Below are 18,660 nucleotides of genomic sequence, written 5' to 3' on the forward strand. Positions count from 1 at the left end.
GACCTTAACACCAGCATTGAGCTGGAATAAGTTCTAGCCACATAGCGCGGGTTTAGCATGAGCTAAAAATTCTATCACAGCTTAGTAAAAGGAGCCCTAAAACTTGCTTCTGACACTAACAAAATTCCATAGTCTTACCTTGGGCATTTATCAAAAAAATTGGCACAAGTCCAAATCACAATGGCACCAATCCTAATCTAATAGTGGATCACAACTGCACCATCCCTGTGAGCTAAGCCAGATAGTGACTTCTTAGTGCAAAGTCTGTTGAGCATGGAACTGCATAGCACAATGCTCGATCAATCTCATGAGAGACAGTGTTGATCTGTGAAATGTGCACAACAGAATGACCTGTAGAGTTATGAATTCTAATTATCCCATCCTAACAGAATCTACATAAATTCTGAGTCCAGTGCACTTTGGTTTATTGTTCATGCTTTATTAAAATGGTTCTCATTTACAATATCCACAGAAGCAGTGGCCTTCTGGGTCTCTTTCATGCCTACACACAGACATACATACACCCAAACACACAACTCCACAGAGGTGAAGGCTGTACGCCTGAAAGTAGCTCCTTGGGGAAGAATTTTTTATTATTTAAAAAGAAACAATGAAATAGGGAAGGGAACGCATTTGGCCATTACAATGCTAATCGGTTTTATGTACATTAACATATGGCAGTAACACTGAGTATTCCTTTTACATTCTATATACAGAATGACATCAAGATCTTCCAGTCAACACAGAACAAACCACCATCGGCCTCGATGCTGCTCTTAGTGACTGAACTAATACATATGGGGCTTTCCCTTAAAACAATTCAAGTCTTTGCAAGAGAAATAAGGCACGATTATTATTGATTTGATTTAGGGGAAGGGAGGGAGGGGTAAAGACTGGCTTTGGAAGGTGACTAAATTAGAATGTTCCGTGTATTTTTAATTTTAATTCAAGTCCTTTTGAGTAAGCAGTCTTGTATCCCTCCTCCTGATCTGCAGTGATTTCCTCTTAGGAGAGCTGAAGGAATTATCTGCCAGTGCCAGCAGAGACCACATACATACATACATTTGGAATTTCACATTTTAACACCTGTTTCAGTAGTGCAAACTACCTGTACAAATGTACGTGAAAAAAAAAATAATCACATCATTAATGCTCAAAAAAGGAACACAGGGAAAAACACACAGCATATGAGGCAAAGCAGCTCATCTCCATCAAGAACCTTTTCTCAGCCTCAATTTACTGGTAAAAAGTGAACATTTCAATATGTATTTTCATTTTAACCCCAGATTTTATCCCTGGACCTCTTATTAATGAAACCTAACTTGACATAACTGCAAGGAGAAGAAAATGTTTGGCCGCATAAATCATCTAATGCCAAGTATTAAAATCTTCATTGAGGAAATAAATTTCTCATTTCCTTGTAGAAAACATGTTGAAAAGTTTGCAGCAAATGAATTATTCCCAGATACCCAAGTTATTCTAGGAAGGGGTAAAAGGTTGCAGTTCTGAAGGCCCCTGACTTTGGTTGTCTACAAAGTTCAATCCTGTTTTGTATGATCCTTGGTATCTTCCTCATCTGTATATTCTGATGGCTCTTCTCCTGGTTTTAGCAGTCGACCCACATAATCATATTTCTCTGAAAAAAAAAGAAAATAAAAATATTTATTTTGAAATAGGATGTTTTAACCTCTCCCCCCCCTCCCTAAAATCAGTTGCCAAGGTAGAAAGCAAAGAGCACATATTCTTCACCTATCATTCCTCTAAACCAGAAAACTAGACACAAGTTTGCATTTGCTTAATAATCTCACACCCACTTCTTTTCTGGGGAGAAGAGCTGCCTAGCAAATTGTCTCCTTTCTGCAATCAGTTTAACTGAAACCAGCTCTAATGGTAGTGTGACATGACGGACTTCAGACTTTATTCAAAACTACTTGGAGTATTCCTTCCTCTCCCCTCCAACAGAAACGTCTTTCCACTGGCTATTGCTATGATATTCCTTCCTTCAGTCACAGACCTGGGCTCTCTAGAACCTGGTATTCACATACCCTGTAGTCTGAGCATAAGGCATGAATCACTTATTCAGCACCCAGGACTCCTTCCCCATAGAATTAACCACTTGCACAAAACCTTTGCTCCGATTCAAATTCAGATTCCTCTACACAACTGGACATGCTGCCACCAGTTAAGTTGGGCTAACCCTTTTCTCTCTTTAACAAAACTTTCCCTCCTGTAACAGTTTAGTCTGGTGGTCAAGAATATGATTTTAACTAATTGTGAGAAAATATTAAAAAAAAACACATTACTACTTTTCTACTAAGATTCTCTATTATAGTGTTTATAAGACTTACAAGAAATCCACCTTAGCAAAAATGGTAGTGTGATATTTTCTGAAGACTCTGGTTACTGACATGTTCTTTTCTTATGCTGTATTAGGTAGTTTGTTATCCTTTATGTAGGCTGTTAAGAGTATCCAACAATCCCTACAATTGTGCAAAAATCACTCATAATGGTAGGATCCCTTCCTAAGGAAATGCACAGCATAATTTGGGTTGGAAAAACCCAGACGTGAGGTTGCTCAGGTGCCTAAATTTGACACCTGTTAGACTTGACAGAAAAACTAATGATATGTTAGATAGCAAGACGGAGGAAGGAAGATGGAGGAAACCTGATGAATAATATCATAACGAACATTACATTAATCAACAATTTGATATCTAAAACCAATTAAAAAAGCTGAACTCTTGTTAACTAAAATTAATTGATAGCCAGCTTTAAACACTTGTCAGGTAGATAATGTACTGAAACGGATTGATAACATGACCATTTAATTTAAAACTTTGAATAATACCTCTTATTGAAGATTAAACATACTTTTTAAAAAAAAAAAACAGTAAACTATGGGTTATAACAAAAATTAATTGGCTTACTGTGCAAGGATTGTTGAGATAAACGATATTCTAAGAGATAATTATTATATAACCCCTATTTTGTTTGGTTTAGAAGACGTTCATTCTGTTTGAACTCTTTAACATATACTAGAATACCGTATTTTCACGCATATAAAGCTCGTGTTATACACAATTTTACAAACCGTGATAACCATGCGCGTTATACGTGCGAGCGCGTTTTACAATTTTTTTTTACATTCTGATCCGGCATTCCCCCTGCGAACCGGCACCTCCCCCCCCCCCGCTCGTGTCATCCCCCTCCCCCGTGATCCTACATCCCCCCCAGCACCACAAATACAACTCTTACCTGATTGGGCACCGGCACCAGCACCAATGCACAGCATGTGCCACTGCCAGTGCCCGAAGATCCTCCCTCGTTGGTTTGGGCTGGGCTGGGCTGGGCCGGGCGGTGCGAGAGAGATCCTCCTTCTTCCTCTGCCAGGCTGGACTAGGCTTTGAGCATTTGTGCATGCTCAAAGCCTTCTGGTCTCGCTCTCTCCGAGATAATCTCGGAGAAAGCGAGACCAGGCTTTGAGCATGCGCAAATGCTCAAAGCCTAGTCCAGCCCGGCAGAGGAAGAAGGAGGATCTCTCTCGCACCGCCCGGCCCAGCCCAAACCAACGAGGGAGGATCTTCGGACACTGGCACTGGCACATGCTGTGCATTGGTGCTGGTGCCCAATCGGGTAAGAGTTGTATTTGCGGTGCTGGGGGGGATTTAGGATCGCGGGGAAAGGGGGTGACGCGAGCGAGGGGGGGGGGAGGATGCCGGTTCGCAGGGGGAATGCCGGATCAGATTACCGGTATCTCGGATCAGAGGGGGAGGGGGGGTGACGCGAGCGGGGGGGGGGGGGGGAGGGTGCCGGTTCGGAGTAGGCGGGAGGAGGTTTTAGCATGCGCGGTATACGTGTGTGCACGCTATATTAACATTTTATTACATAAATTTGTGTTTCCCGTGCGCTATACCCGTGTGCGCGTTTTACATGGGTGCGCATTATCTAAGTGAAAATACGGTACATTTTTAATTTCATCATTTTAATACTCATAAGTTAAAGAGTTCAATCAGTCCGGTGGTCGCAACCCAGGCACTGTATGCACCAACAATGGGGGTCGGTAACTGAAATCACCTGACCACACTGAGTGCACTTTTTAAACCCGGTAACAGGCCGGGACATAAGGAAAAAAGCTAGCCGCGGCCGAACAAGGCCAGGCGACTGGACGGAAACCTGGGGACCCCCGGGCCGAACGAACGAAAAATTCAAAGTCTTTAAATTTTTATTTTTTTTTGACGCGCCACACAGTGACTCACATGAACAAAACAAGAAAGCAAGCAAGCCGCGGTGCAAGAAAGCACTTGGATTCGACGCAGAGCTGAGAGACAGGGCTTTCTGGCTCCGTGGAAAACTAAGAACTGAGGCCACACTGAGGAGACGCGTGCCCTAACTCAGGCGGGAAGGCACTCGCGCATGAGCGGTGCAGCACTAGCAAACTTTGAAGATCTTCAATCAAGTTTGCTTGAAAAGCTGTCCGCGACGGGGCTCCATGGACGACGTCACCCACGTGTAGTGAATATGCTGCCTGCTTGACCTGGCATAAAATCAATTTCTTATATGTATAATTGTAATGGCACTAAAACTCCTAAAACTTACAAGCTGTTGCTAAAAAGAGGAAGTAATATTCTTCATAAAGAGACGAAGGATCTCAAGCATCTGCGGTTATTACCATTAGTAGAATAGTCTTAGTAAATAACCTACATGCAGACTATCATCGGTCCTATTGTTTCACTTTAATTTATAGTTGTATATAAAAAAATTTTATTTATGTCATTCTTTTAGACTATTTTTAGAAGTTTTTTTATATATAAAATATATCCAGTGCAATTATTACTATACACCTATTGCTATGGTTTTATCTAGACCATATATCTGAATCAATTTGTTTTCCTTCTTTTCAAACAAGTACCAGATGGTACTTAGCTTGGGTGTAAGTTTTCTACCCAGCTGTCCGGAAGTGGTATTACGACGGAAGATCTCCGTTTCGCTCTAACTACATTGACTAGAGCTTCTTCAGGAAATAAATGTTTTGCCGTTGTAGTTGCTTTTACTACGCTTCAGCGTGCTTTTACCAATGAAAGTGCCACTTGGGACGCAAACAACTATAAATTAAAGTGAGACAATAGGACCGATGATAGTCTGCATGTAGGTTATTTACTAAGGTAGTTCTAATGGTAAAAACCGCAGATGCTTGAGATCCTTCGTCTCTTTATGAAGAATATTACTTCCTCTTTTTAGCAACAGCTTGAAAGTTCTAGGAGTTTTAGTGTGTAGCACTTGAAGTATTGAAGGTATTAGGTTAATTGTGATGGTATTAGGTTATTTGTAATAGTTTTATATTTATTTTTATATGGACATTCTGAGCTCTGATAGATTTCCATATGAAACATTCACACATAATTATCTTTTAAATATCGTTCATCACGATAACTTTTGCATAGTAAGCTAATTGGTTTTAGTTCTAAGTCTCAAACATTTATACATAACTCATAGTTCATTGGTCTTTTAAAAAAAGTATGTTTAGAATTTTTAATAAGAAATACTATTTAAAATTTTATAGTCATGTATGTTATCAAATCATTTTAGTACATCATCTATCTGATAACTGCTTAAAGCTGGCTATCAATTAATTATTTTTTGTTAACAAGAGCTCAGATATTAATGAAATGCCTTTTTATTTATTTTTAAAATGTTAATTACTGTAATGTCTTTTAAGATATCATTCATCAAATTTTTTTAATATCAATTAATTCATTAGCACATTTGAATACAATTTTTAAATTTCATCACTTCAATATTTAAAAGTTTAATTATAACGTATTACATGAGACAGAAAAATCAATCTCCTATATGTATAATTATGATGGCATCATTAGTTTTTAGTCTCTCCGTTATAAATAGTTTTATACTCATTTATATGGATGGTCCTGAGCTCTGATAAATTTTCATATGTAACATTTATACATAAAGCCGTCTGGTCTCAGTGTTCTCCCTAGGGCCTTTCAGCTGGGCTGTCCGCCCGGGTAATTTAGATGACCGCCCAGCTAAATTCTGCTGCCTCCGCTGCTGCTCAACATAAAAAAAAAAAAGCTGGCTTGATGATTTCACCTTAGCCCATAGCGAACTTATGCTCCGGGGCTTTAATGTGTGTGTGCCGGCTTCCCTTCTGTTCCCTCCGAAACCGGAAGTTATGTCCGGGGGGGGGGGGGGAGGGAAGAGAAGGGAAGCCGGCACACACATTTTAGATTCCCGAAGCATAAATTCGCTACGGGCTAAGGCGGGAGACAGGTCAGTGAAGCTTTCCATTTGCTCTTCTTGCTGCCGGGTCCTGCTTACTTTCAGTTTCCGCGAAGGCAGGACCCGGCAGCATTTCCCCCAATCGATTGTGATCTTGGGCCGATCAGCCTTCTTCTCCGACGGCAGAATTGACATCAGGAAGAAGAATGCTGGTCGGCCCAAAGTAGGGAGAGCTTGGGGGGGCGGCGGCCAGCGGCTTTGGGGCCTGTTCCCCGATGGCAGTGACATTGGCAGTGGCTTGGAGGAGGGCAAGGAGAAAGAAAGTAAGAGGGCAGGAAGAGAAACAGAAAAAAAGAAAGGGGGCATGAAGAGAGAAAGAAAGAAAGGGGAGGAAGAAAAAGTTGGGGGGAGGGGAATGAGGTCAGGAGGCATACAGGCTGAAAGAGGAGGAAGAAAGATTGGATGCACAGTCAGAAGAAGAAAGTGCAACCAGAGACTCATGAAATCACCAGACAATAAGGTAGGAAAAATGATTTTATTTTAAATTTACTGATCAAAATGTGTCTGTATTTATATCTGCTGTCTATATTTTACACTATGGTCCCCTTTTACTAAACCGCATTAGCGGTTTTTAGCGCAGGGAGCCTATGAGCGTCAAAAGCTGGGCTACCCCTGCGCTAAAAACTGCTATCGTGGTTTAGTAAAAAGGGAGGGGGTATATTTGTCTATTTTTGTATGGTTGTTAGTGAGGTGACAGTGCATAGAGTCATCTGCTTTGACCTCTTTGAGAAAACCCCGGAATAGGAATGATTATTAACATTTTCTCTGCGTACAGTGTGCTTTGTGTTTTTTTTAAAAAATTTTATTATTGGTAGATCATTTTGACTTGGTCATTTTAAAAGTAGCTCGCAACCCCCAAAAAATAGCCAATGGTAGACTTCAGAGGGTGGTGGTTAACGGTACCCTCTCTAAAATGTCAGAAGTGACAAGTGGAATACCGCAGGGCTCAGTCTTGGGCCCGCTCCTTTTCAACTTATTCATAGGGGACCTGACTCAGGGGCTTCATGGTAAAATAACACTATTCGCCGACAACGCCAAACTATGTAACATAGTGAGCGGCTCTGATTTACAAGATAGTATGACGCAGGACCTGTTTTTGTTGGAACGTTGGTCATCTACCTGGCAGCTGGGCTTCAACGCCAAGAAATGCAAGGTATCCATATTCAAGTTTCATTACTGTGCTCTGGTTTTGGCTCCAGTATTTGTCACTTCCGTTCACCAGGTCTGGCTATCCGTTACCATCTCATATTTTAAAGACTCACTCGTTATAATTAGTGGTGATCCACATGTCTCTTCGTAATGGACATGTCCGATTTTAGCATTTGGATCTTAATACTACTATGGGTTTGGTCTTTTCTGGTTTCCTTTCTATAGTATGCTTTTTATCTGAAATCTTTTGAGTTTAGAATTACATTTTATGATGTATTTTTGTGGTTATAATTGTATGACATGTCTAAAATCGGTCAAGTTATCCATGCTTTCTATTATTTTTTGTCCCCTCATACAGTGGCAGACCGCCCCGGGTGCCAGCCCTAGGGGGGTACACAGCCGGCTGGATCCAGAACCTTCCAAGCTGCTCTAAATGGCACCTGCACCTCAGCACGGCTGCCGTACTTATTCTGAAGCAGAGTCGGCAGCCGCACTGAAGTGCAGGAAGGTCCCACGATGACTGCATTTGCTGCCTCTGCCTCCGGAAGACGTAAGTGACGTCGGAAGGGGAGGACCGGCAGCTGCAGTCATTGCAGAACCTTGCTGCAATTCCCTGTGTCTGCCGGCCCACCCCCTCCAATGTCACTTACATCTTACAGAGGCAGAGGCAACAGAAGCAGTCATCATGGGACCTTGCTGGTTTGGAGAGAGGAGTATAGAAGGGTGTGGAGGGAGAAAAAGGAGGTCAGGGTGGTATGGAAGGGTGGTGGAGGGAGAGAAAGGAAGCAGATGCTGATGGAATTGATGTGCACGGAAAGGAGAGAGAGAGAGAGAGAGAGAGAGAGACATAAGGGGGAAGGATACTGGATGGAATTGGGTTGAAGGGAAAGAAAGGGGGCAGATGCTGATGGAAGTGGGGGGAAGGGAGAGGAGATTGAAATGCCAGACCATGGGGGTGTGGGAGAGGGAAGGGAAGAAGAGGAGAGAGATGCCAGACCATTGAAGGAGGGAAGGGAAGAAGATGGATGCCAGAATAATAGGGGTGAAGGGAGAGATGGAAGGGGAATACATGGAGAGAAGATGCCATATAGAAGGGGCAGAGAGAGGGTAGACAGTGGATGAAAGGAAGAGAGTGTCAAGACTATGAGGAAAGCAGAAATCAGAGAAGACAATGTAGAAAAAAATTATATTTATTTTTTTGCTTTAGGGAAGGTTTCTGTGGTGTTGCATTGTATGCAAAGTCCAGCTTCTTGGTAGTTCAATTTAACCTTTGTCTACATTTTTCTATTTTATCCCCCCTTTTACAAAACTGTAGAGCTTTTTTTTTTAGCACTGGCCATGATGGTAATTTCTCAGAATTCTATGAGAGTCTGAACTGTTACCACCATGGCTAAAACCACATTACAGATTTGTAAAAGGGAGAGGGGTTAGTTTGTAATTACATATTCCATACTAGGCGAAGGTGTGTTCGAAAGACATGGTTTTCAGTTAGGATTGACTATGCAGGATTGATCTGTACTAGTCTGGCTTGTTTAGTTTTACAATGGGTGTATTGATGTACTGCTCACTGCAGTATGTAAGATGCTGTCTTTTCCTAGGTACACTCTTGTGTGATGTGTGGATTGTTACTAAAAATCATGTTTTTCATACAGATGGGGGGGTGTCAAAAAATGATGGGCCTCGGGTGTCACATATGCTAGGTACACCACTGCCTTCATAATTTATATCTAATCCACAAGTCTGCTTTTAGGACCTACAGGGTATGTATCCCTCTCATTCATGACAATTTCACTTCTCATGTTATCTTATCCATTCTTTTTATTATACAACTGCCCAGATAAGCATCATTCTTTGACGTGATTGGACCTTGAAAACTAAGGGCATCAGTGTTCTCCCCAGAAATTTTTTCCAGCCATGAAAAACATTTGCTGCATTTAGTGTGCCACAAAAAACATTTGCTCCATTTAGTGTTCCGGAGTTTAAAAAGTTTGAGAGACGCTGCTCTATACCATTTGAAAGAGGGCAAATATCTAATTATTCACTTCTAGAATTGGATACTTCTTAAATTTAATATATATATTATGGAACAAGTGTCAAACCTTAAGAAAGGCAGTCATATTGAGCATTGGAAAATAACTAAGGAAAAATTATGTTCTTACCTGTTAATTTTCTTTCCCTTAGACGCAGCAGATGAATCCAGAGACCAATGGGATAGCCCACATCTACCAGCAGGCGGAGATAGAGAAACTGATTAACAGGTGGTCCTATTGGCTGGCACTCCTCCTGTTTCATCAGTATAGCTCCTTGCCAAAGCACACGTAACCAGCAATAGGCATAGCATGTAAAAAACTTCTTTCCCAGAACAAATCGCAAAAGGCAATGATACAGAATACAACTATCAACCACAACAAACCGCGAAAGTTGCACAAGAAAAAACCGACAGACAATACCAGAAAGGGTGGGGCTCTGGATTCATCTGCTGCGTCTAAGGGAAAGAAAATTAACAGGTAAGAACATAATTTTTCCTTCCCTAGCAACAGCAGCAGATGAATCCAGAGACCAATGGGATGTAGCAAAGCAATCCTCAATCTGGGTGGGAAGCAAACGCCGCCTCCGTAACAACCTAAGCACTAAACACATCTACCGCATGTGTCCCCACATCCAACCAGAAATGCTGAGAAACAACACTCTCGGAAGACCAAGCAGCCGCGAGACAAAACTCCTCCAAGGAAAAAACCTCTGGATCGAGTCCAAGAAGTAGCCATCGCTCTGGCGGAATTGTCATGAAGTTCGTTTGCCAATTGCTTTCCTGCCATCAAGTAAGCAGAATGTCCTCCTGGACCCATCGAGCGATGGCGGCTTTGGACGCCGCCAGAAAATCGAGGCGTCCCGTAATAATAAAAAAACAGGTGATCTAAACAACCAAAAGGCATTAGAAACCTTGCTCTCGAAGAAAGCTACGCACTATCAAAAAATGCAATGAATAAAAGCACGACTCCCTATTTCTCCTCCCAGGAAGAAGGAAGGAAAAGTGAACTAGTCATAAAAGAAAGGATGACACCCCCTAGAAAGAATTGTGGTACTGACTGAACTGATACCCCAAATAATGGAAATCAGAAATAAGAATCCCCGCTGAACAAGGCCTGCAACTCGGAAAACTGCAGAGCCGAAACCAAAGCCACAAGAAACCCCGTGGTCAACGGCACAAGGAGGAAATGACGCCTATGGGAAACTGCGACGAGGTACCAGAAGATTGCACTCCAGCCAGGGCTTTTAAGAGGTGTACAAATATACCATGCTCCGTTTAGGAACGGAATTACATGAAGCTGAGAAGTAATCTAAGAGCAATATACCTAGCCCCGATAACCAGCTAAGAATAACACTTGAAGTTGAAGGGAATGGAACGCTAAGCCCTTGGCAATACCCCGGTGCCAAAAAGTAACTATGTAAGGGTGCAAAGTTGAGAAGTATCCAAAAGGAAGCAGAATCCACAGGTGAAGACGTCTGTAGCGCCAGGATAAGAGAAGAAACAACCCGCAGCGCATAACCCTTACACGTCAGTCAGGACTTCTCAAAAGCAAGGTCGTAATACCAAAGTAGTACAAATATCCATGTCGATCGGACCCTAGGTGAGCAAATTCGGAGATACCAGGAAACGTCATAGTCCAACTGTCGAAAGAGTCATCCGATCCGCATAGCAAGGATGGCGTAGCCAAGCCAGAATTCTACAAATACAGTGCCCGGAAAGCAAGCTGGAGATGGCAAATCCAAGCCATCATCAGCCAGGGGAAAACACTGAAAAAGAGAAACCAGAGGTGAGAAAGAAGCCACACTGTTTCCCCCCTCTAACTCCCACTCCCTGTGCTAGGAAGTATTGAATCGTGAGACGAGACCAAGAGGTCTAGTACCAGGAGATCTCACGTCCATAAAAAGAGCTAGAACGCCTGAGCCAAAATTCCCAATATCCAGGACGTAGAAGATTTCACTATCACTAACGTGCACACTAACTAGAGCATACACAGTGCTGAACACTAACATACAAGAAATGGGTCATGGTCAGATTGCACGGAGAGAAAGTCTATCCAAACTCTTTTCTTGACCTCTAAAATGATCTGCCAACAGAAGAGGAAGATGAGGGTCTACCCATTGAAGTAGAATAACAACTGTACCCGGCAATGGAGTACAGCACCTACTGCCCAAGCTGTAGAGAAATACCCCCATTAAAATACCGACTGAAAGGCCCTCAGTGGCATTCCAGAAGAAGGGTCTGAAGCTCCAGAAAGGTAGCCTGACCACGCTCAAGAGTAGAAGAATGAACAAGTACGGAGTCGACCCTGAAGACCAGACTCCTGGAGCTGAGGATGGAAGGCACCGAGTCCCCTCAACCCAACAGCCCGGGATGTGGCCATGAGCTAGTCCAGCAAAGACCGAGGCATGCCTTTTAAAAGAGAAATCTCGCTGAGCCACCAAAACATACAGAGCGATGCATGAGGAGCCTATCAACTAATCGGAGCCCTGAGAAACCGGGCACCACCAGAACAAGGGCGACTGCTGTAGCGTTATAATGGGAAAGCAAGCCGAAGTTCCCAGCGCGGTCAACAAGAGAATTCCATACTCTGAGTCTTGGTGACCAAAGAAGCCTGCAAACCTGAGACTGTGACCCATCGCCCAAGTTTCTAGGAAGAACACATGTCTCTCCCATAGGAACAAAAAAAAACATCTCCTCGATCTCCTCGACATACCTATAAATAGTACAGGAGAAAAAAGCGCTGTGCAAATTTCAAAGATTCACGTCCAAAGAACTGAGGAAAGAAATCACCCTATTCGTGTCAGTCAAATGACCCGACTGAAAGACGTCCGAATCCAGCATTCAGTCAAGAAGAAATTAGGTGAATCACCTGGTAGCGCCAAAACAGTACCTCTGGCCACATTTTCTAAAATTTTCTTGAACCTTGGATAGGAGAAATGGCACGTGCCAAAATCGAAAGCACTGCCCAAAGAGAGACAAGCAACTAACTGCCAAGGTATTGAATCCATGATTGCCACCCCTCCATATTATATCATTAAATTGATGCCGTCTATCCTGCCAATACCTCTCAGTCTAGGTGGATTACAACAAGAGGGTGCCTCGGCACTGCCAAGGAGAATACATGGGTAAAAGAGGTATGTGGTGGGATCAGGGAGGGTCAATCAGGAATTGCTAGATCAATTTAACAAATGACTGGAAGAGAAACCGGAAAAGCGTTCATCCGGGACACCTCTGCAAAGACAGGTTGTCCAGAGTGAGGCGCTATCAATCCAATGGAGATATATCGGACACAATATATACCAGCAAGGCCACTAGACCGTCCCATTTAGGGGCCAGATTGGAAAAGAGAGACCGCACGCCGCTTGGATACAGAAAGAATCGGAGCGGAGTATCCTTTACCATGAAATAGGGGGAACGCCAGAAAGACCTGTGCAACAGCGGAGGAACATGAAAAGCACAGGAAAGGAAGAAAGGTATTCCCCCTACCATAAGCGGATAAGTTCCACTAGGGCATCTAGCACTGCCGCCCCAAAACTGAGTTCAGTGCCCCTCAGCGAAAGACATGTACCTGGCAGGCAGAAAGAGAAAACACCCTGTCCAAAATACACTGCAGGGATGATGCAAACTGACAAACAGCCCTGTCTCCCCTCTCAGAGAGCCAGTCATCACATGGCTACCAGGGAACGACCCCGCGCATAACAATGCAAAGAGGGGAAAAAAAGAAATAGGAGAGCTGATTAACATACGTCAGGAAAAGACGATAGCCGCACAAGGCTGTTGAGTATCCCGAAAAACACAGGACCCTGCGTTGATCCAGATACAAACAAAACCTAGTCCTGCTTGCTTGAAAAGTGAAGGTGCCACCAGGTAACCCCACATTACTAAGAGCGCGTAGCCTCAACAGGAAACTCAGCACGCCAGTACAAGGCGGTTTATTTTTATTTTATTCTCTTTTTTTTTTGTAAATTCTATATCCCTTGTATTATCATCAGTAAGTGTACAAAATCACTTAAACTCTCCAGCAATATAATAGACATACATATGACAAGGAAATATTGTAATCGCACCACCTGATACCAGCAGCGCAACCCCAAGGCGCAAATAAGAGGCAACAGCCAACAGGCAGAACTCTTACCATACCGGGACCCCGGGATGCAGGAGGAGAGATCCGAACCAAGACCCGGGTATCCCTCCCCCGCTGCTGACCGTCCCAGCGGCAAAGCACCTCCTGCTGACCCAGCGCCGTGACAAGCTGTAACCGAGGGGCCAATTGCCGAATGGACTCCCTCTCCAGCCCCCTCAGGCAAGGCAGGATGGCTCCCAGACCCCAAAGAAGCACTTCGGGAGAGAGTCCCACCGCCGCGTGAACAGCAACTGTACCTGCAACCCCCGACACTGTCAGGACCAGAACCGGGAGACTGGGGAGGCGCAGAGATAAGGCCGCAGCTGAAAACAGACGCCAATAACGCGAGCCACCCACTTGCTCGCTCGGAGAAGCGCGAGCCACCCGCTTGCTGAAAGGCACTGACTCCACAAGCGCGACTCACTCGGTGGCTTGAACACCGCCGCGGCACCCACTGCACACAAGACAGCCCCAGCGAACAGGCCGCAAAAGTCAGGTCTCTCCCGCCAACGCACAAAAACAAGCTCGCGGCTCCCACACACGGGAAAACACCGATTTGAACAACAGTGCCCAAGACACCAAACAGAAGGCCTGAACTGAAAAAAGCACACATTGCAAATGAAAAACTCCCCATACTGCACATTGTTCACTGCCCTAACAAGGCTTAGAAGATGAGGAAAGCTAGTTGGAAGGCACGCGACCGCACAGCTGCAGGTACTCCAGAACAAGCACAAAACCAACACAAATCTGTAGGTCCAAGACAACCGCAAAATAATATAACCCGCAGGGCAAAGCAACAAAGGGATACTCACAACCAGGCTTACAGGACTGACAGACACCGGCAGAGCACCCCTGAGAATGCATAACTGCAAATAGCAAATGGTCTCTTTCTTTTTTCTTTTTTTCAAGGGAAAGAAGAAAAATTAGAGACCCAGCTAACCCCTCTATCACTGGAGGGAGGGTGAAGCAGGGACAAGGGGGGGCCCAAGTGTAACCTCTAAAGCCGGCACCGTCCAGCCGGACACCCCTGTCTCACTGAAGAGGGAAACCTCAACAGGAGAAATATAAATGCTGCCTCACTGAAGAGCAAACCTCAACAGGAGAAATATAATTGCTGCCTCACTGAAGAGCAAACCTCAACAGGAGAAAATATTTATCCAGCCACAGCCAGAATTCAGGAGCTAGTGGAACAGCGACTTTCCCCTGCTGGGAGATAGAGCATACTGATGAAACAGGAGGAGTACCAGCCAATAGGACCACCTGTTAATCAGTTTCTCTATCTCCGCCTGCTGGTAGATGTGGGCTATCCCATTGGTCTCTGGATTCATCTGCTGCTGTTGCTAGGGAATAATAATTAACTAATACAAATAGTACACATTTAGGGCTCCTTTTACTAAGCTGAGATAGCGGTTTTACCGCGCGCTTAGCTCGTGCAGATTTGCCGCACATGCTAGACATTAACACCAACATTGAGCTGGCGTTAGTTCTAGCCGTGTAGCGTGTCAATTCTGCACACGCTAAAAATGCTATTGCAGCTTAGTAAAAGGAGTCCTTAATTTTCCTCACCACCAAATTTCCCTGTCCCGCTCCACCCGGCTACTTTTTCATGCCACCCGGCTGGAAAAAATTTCTGGGTAGAACACTGTGGTCTATATGCCTTTTGATCAAGAAATGAATTTTTTCAGTTTTTAACTTATAGGTTACAATTCCCACAGGTTGATTCCCTCCTTTTTAGACAATTTTTAGGTACACTTTTGTGCATCTTTAGAATGAGCTTTTGTTAAATTTACACTGGCTAGTTTACATTGATCAAAACACATTTATACAACACCATTTTATATGTTTAGTTATATTATATAGTACTTCATGGTTGTTTACCTATATGTACATTTTGGCTATGTATCTTTTTAGATAAGGAAGGCGACGTTGTCGCCAAAACTGGGTCCTAGTTGGGATTTTGTTGATGATTTATCATTTTATTTCAATAAAGACTTTAGCTCCCACGCTGGTTGTGACGTCTCCAGTGCCTCTTCTTGCTACTTTTTCCTCACAGCATTTCAAGGCTTTGTTCCTTCTTTTTTTGGTTCTTAGCTTTATGTGCCATGTTCCTTGATGCTCAAGGCAAAGATAATATAGAATCCAGTTTCTGTAAGGAGCCTGATGCCCTACTTTAGATGCAGTGTCAATGTACTCAGTGCCAATGCCTTAGGAAGTTGGGTGTTAGGTTCCAAATCATCTGCCATGCTCCATGTGGTCCCTAAATTTTTCAAACTGAAGTTTTCGGGTTTTCAGTGTCCTCTTTTGAATACAGAGACAGAGGTCACAGTGTCTGGGTCCTGATGTTCAGGACCCAGACACTGAACACACCAGTTATGTGGGTCAGAGCCTGAAATGATCCGATTACATCAAGAACATTTCTTAAAACCACTCGGTATCCTCTGACATAGAGGGAAAAATGGCTGACGTAAAGTCAAAGGGCTGAATAGACCAGCGATTTTGAGTAACTAGGATCCTGAAAATGGGCAATGCTTCTGGGAGGAAAAAAGGGCTCGGAATGGCAATAAGGTGAAAACAATAAAAAATGAACCAAACTCAAATGAAATATGAGAATGCAACGAATTATGAAGAAAACAATAAAAAAATAAGTATGGGAAGGCACAAAAGAAGAGAAAATTGCTGACATGCTGAAGAGAAAATTGAAGATACAGCTTCTCAGGTCCATAGAAAATGAAGAACTGATGGTTCCACGAGCCAACAATGGGCGGAAAGGCACCAGCACATATGCAGTATGGGCACTGCCTAAAGAATTAAACCCAAGTTTCACCTTTTCCCAAGTTTGAATGCTAGCAGGTAAGATATTCCAATGGAGTTTTTCTTCCACTTAGTATATCCTCTCTCAGCTCCTTCTGAGATGGAGGTGTGCCAACCATGCAGCTGGGCTGTGACTTAAAGCCAGAGATGGTGCATACCAAATAGACATATATAATCCACACTCAATCTCCACAGATAAGGTCCTGCCAAACAGACAGAAGGAGCAGGCCCAACATACCTAGACGGAACCATGCTGAAAAGCCAATCCTAATAGCCAGAGGAGTTCTGTGCGGAACAACTATACAGAATCATGCTCTAAAGCTAGAACTGGAGCCATATGATACTGTTAAGTAGAACTAAACACCACATTCAGAGCTAGAGCCATGTCCAAAGAACAGAGGCGCCACCTTCCCCATCCAGATTAAGCCCTGCAGCCTTTCTAGACATGGCACCTTACCGTGTCTCCAGGAGCAGTGAAGCCCTATCTCCAAAGAGGGAGGCCTGCATCACTGACAGGTCGAGCCACAATTCATAAATAGAGTTGGAAACACTCTGTTCAGCTAGGTGGAAACACATTCCACTTGTAAAGAAGTGGCTGAGCAGCACCACCAGCAACAAAAGAATCCTACAATCATGTTTGCAAAACTATTAGGAACTGAGCCCTGTTCAAAGGCTACTGATACCATGGTGTCCACTCCACACTTAGAGAAGAAGCCACGTTCAAAGTCCATATATGTCAAAGTAGATACTCTGCATCTAGAGGAGGAGCCAAGCTTGCGGACTGGAACTGTAAATACACACGCTGTATATTCAGAAGTGGAGCCATGCTCTAAAGCTAGGACTAACCACACACTTGCTCCACCTTCAGACATGCAACTACGCCCGAGATCCAGAGATGACAGTGTGCTCAAGATCTTGATGTCAATGTGCCCATTCCACCACTACAGCCACCGGGACGTACTACCCTGAGAAGGCATGACACTCAAGTGCTAAGAACAAGCTCAACACTCTGAGATTGACCTATGCTCAAGTATCAGAGAAGGGGAAGAGTGCCACCCTCCGAGATGCCATCATGTCCAAGGCTCAGAGGATCATCTAGCTTACCAAAAGAAACTCATGGCCAATTCCCAGAAGAAAATGCACCCACCCCCAGTAAAGCACAGTTACTTACCGTAACAGGTGTTATCCAGGGACAGCAGGCAGATATTCTTGACTGATGGGTGACGGCACCGACGGAGCCCCGGTACGGATAATTTTAGAGTGATTGCACTCTAAGAACTTGGAAAGTTCTAGCAGGCCGCACCGCGCACGCGCGAGTGCCTTCCCACCCGACGGAGGCGCGCGGTCCCAAGTTAGGATAAGCCAGCTAAGAAGCCAACCCGGGGAGGTGGGAGGGACGCAAGAATATCTGCCTGCTGTCCCTGGATAACACCTGTTACGGTAAGTAACTGTGCTTTATCCCAGGACAAGCAGGCAGCATATTCTTGACTGATGGGTGACCTCCAAGCTAACAAAAAGAGGGATGGAGGGAAGGTTGGCCATTAGGAAAACAAATGTTGCAAAACAGATTGGCCGAAATGTCCATCCCGTCTGGAGAAAGCATCCAGACAATAATGAGATGTAAAAGTATGAACTGAGGACCAAGTAGCAGCCTTGCAGATTTCCTCAATAGGAGTGGAACGGAGGAAAGCTACAGATGCTGCCATAGCTCTAACTCTATGGGCCGTGACAGAACCTTCCAGTGTCATAAGAACATAAGCAGTGCCTCCGCCGGGTCAGACCATAGGTCCATCCTGCCCGGCAGTCCGCTCCCGCGGCGGCCCAAACAGATCACGACCTGTCTGAATCACCAGAAGGGGCTCCCTTGCCACCTTGGTTTCTCATTGAAGTCCTATCTTCCCATCGAAGTTTTAACCCTCCGGTCTTGCACATGCACGACCTGGTTGGGTTTCTATACTTATTACCTGGTTAGCTTTCTATACTTGTGTTACATCCCAGCTCCTTCCTCAGTATCCCACGATCCCTTTATCCCTCAGGAATCCGTCCAATCCCTGTTTGAATCCCTGTACCGTACTCTGCCTGATCACTTCCTCCGGTAGCGCATTCCAAGTGTCCACAACCCTTTGGGTGAAAAAAAACTTCCTTGCATTTGTTTTGAACCTATCTCCCTTCAGTTTCTCCGAATGCCCCCTCGTACTTGTTGTCCCCTTCAGTCTGAAGAATCTGTCCCTATCCACCCTCTCTGTGCCCC

The 18,660-nt window shown here is 44.1% G+C and overlaps 1 protein-coding gene across 2 annotated transcripts in view; it reads right to left on the bottom strand.

Moving 5' to 3' along the window:
* Window positions 1–418: 418 nt before the first annotated feature.
* PGRMC2 (progesterone receptor membrane component 2) overlaps window positions 419–18,660 on the bottom strand; it is an 82,772-nt gene continuing 64,530 nt past the window's right edge. Inside the window, exon 4 of one of the 2 annotated variants that reach the window (XM_033939112.1) lies at window positions 419–1,636. In XM_033939112.1, the coding sequence (XP_033795003.1) occupies window positions 1,607–1,636 (30 nt within the window). In that variant the 3' untranslated portion in view covers window positions 419–1,606. The remainder of the gene's footprint in view (window positions 1,637–18,660) is intronic. The other variant, XM_033939105.1, reaches the window with a different exon arrangement.

This window comes from Geotrypetes seraphini, chromosome 1 (genome assembly GCF_902459505.1).
Source record: "Geotrypetes seraphini chromosome 1, aGeoSer1.1, whole genome shotgun sequence".
In the NCBI taxonomy this organism is placed as follows: domain Eukaryota; kingdom Metazoa; phylum Chordata; class Amphibia; order Gymnophiona; family Dermophiidae; genus Geotrypetes; species Geotrypetes seraphini.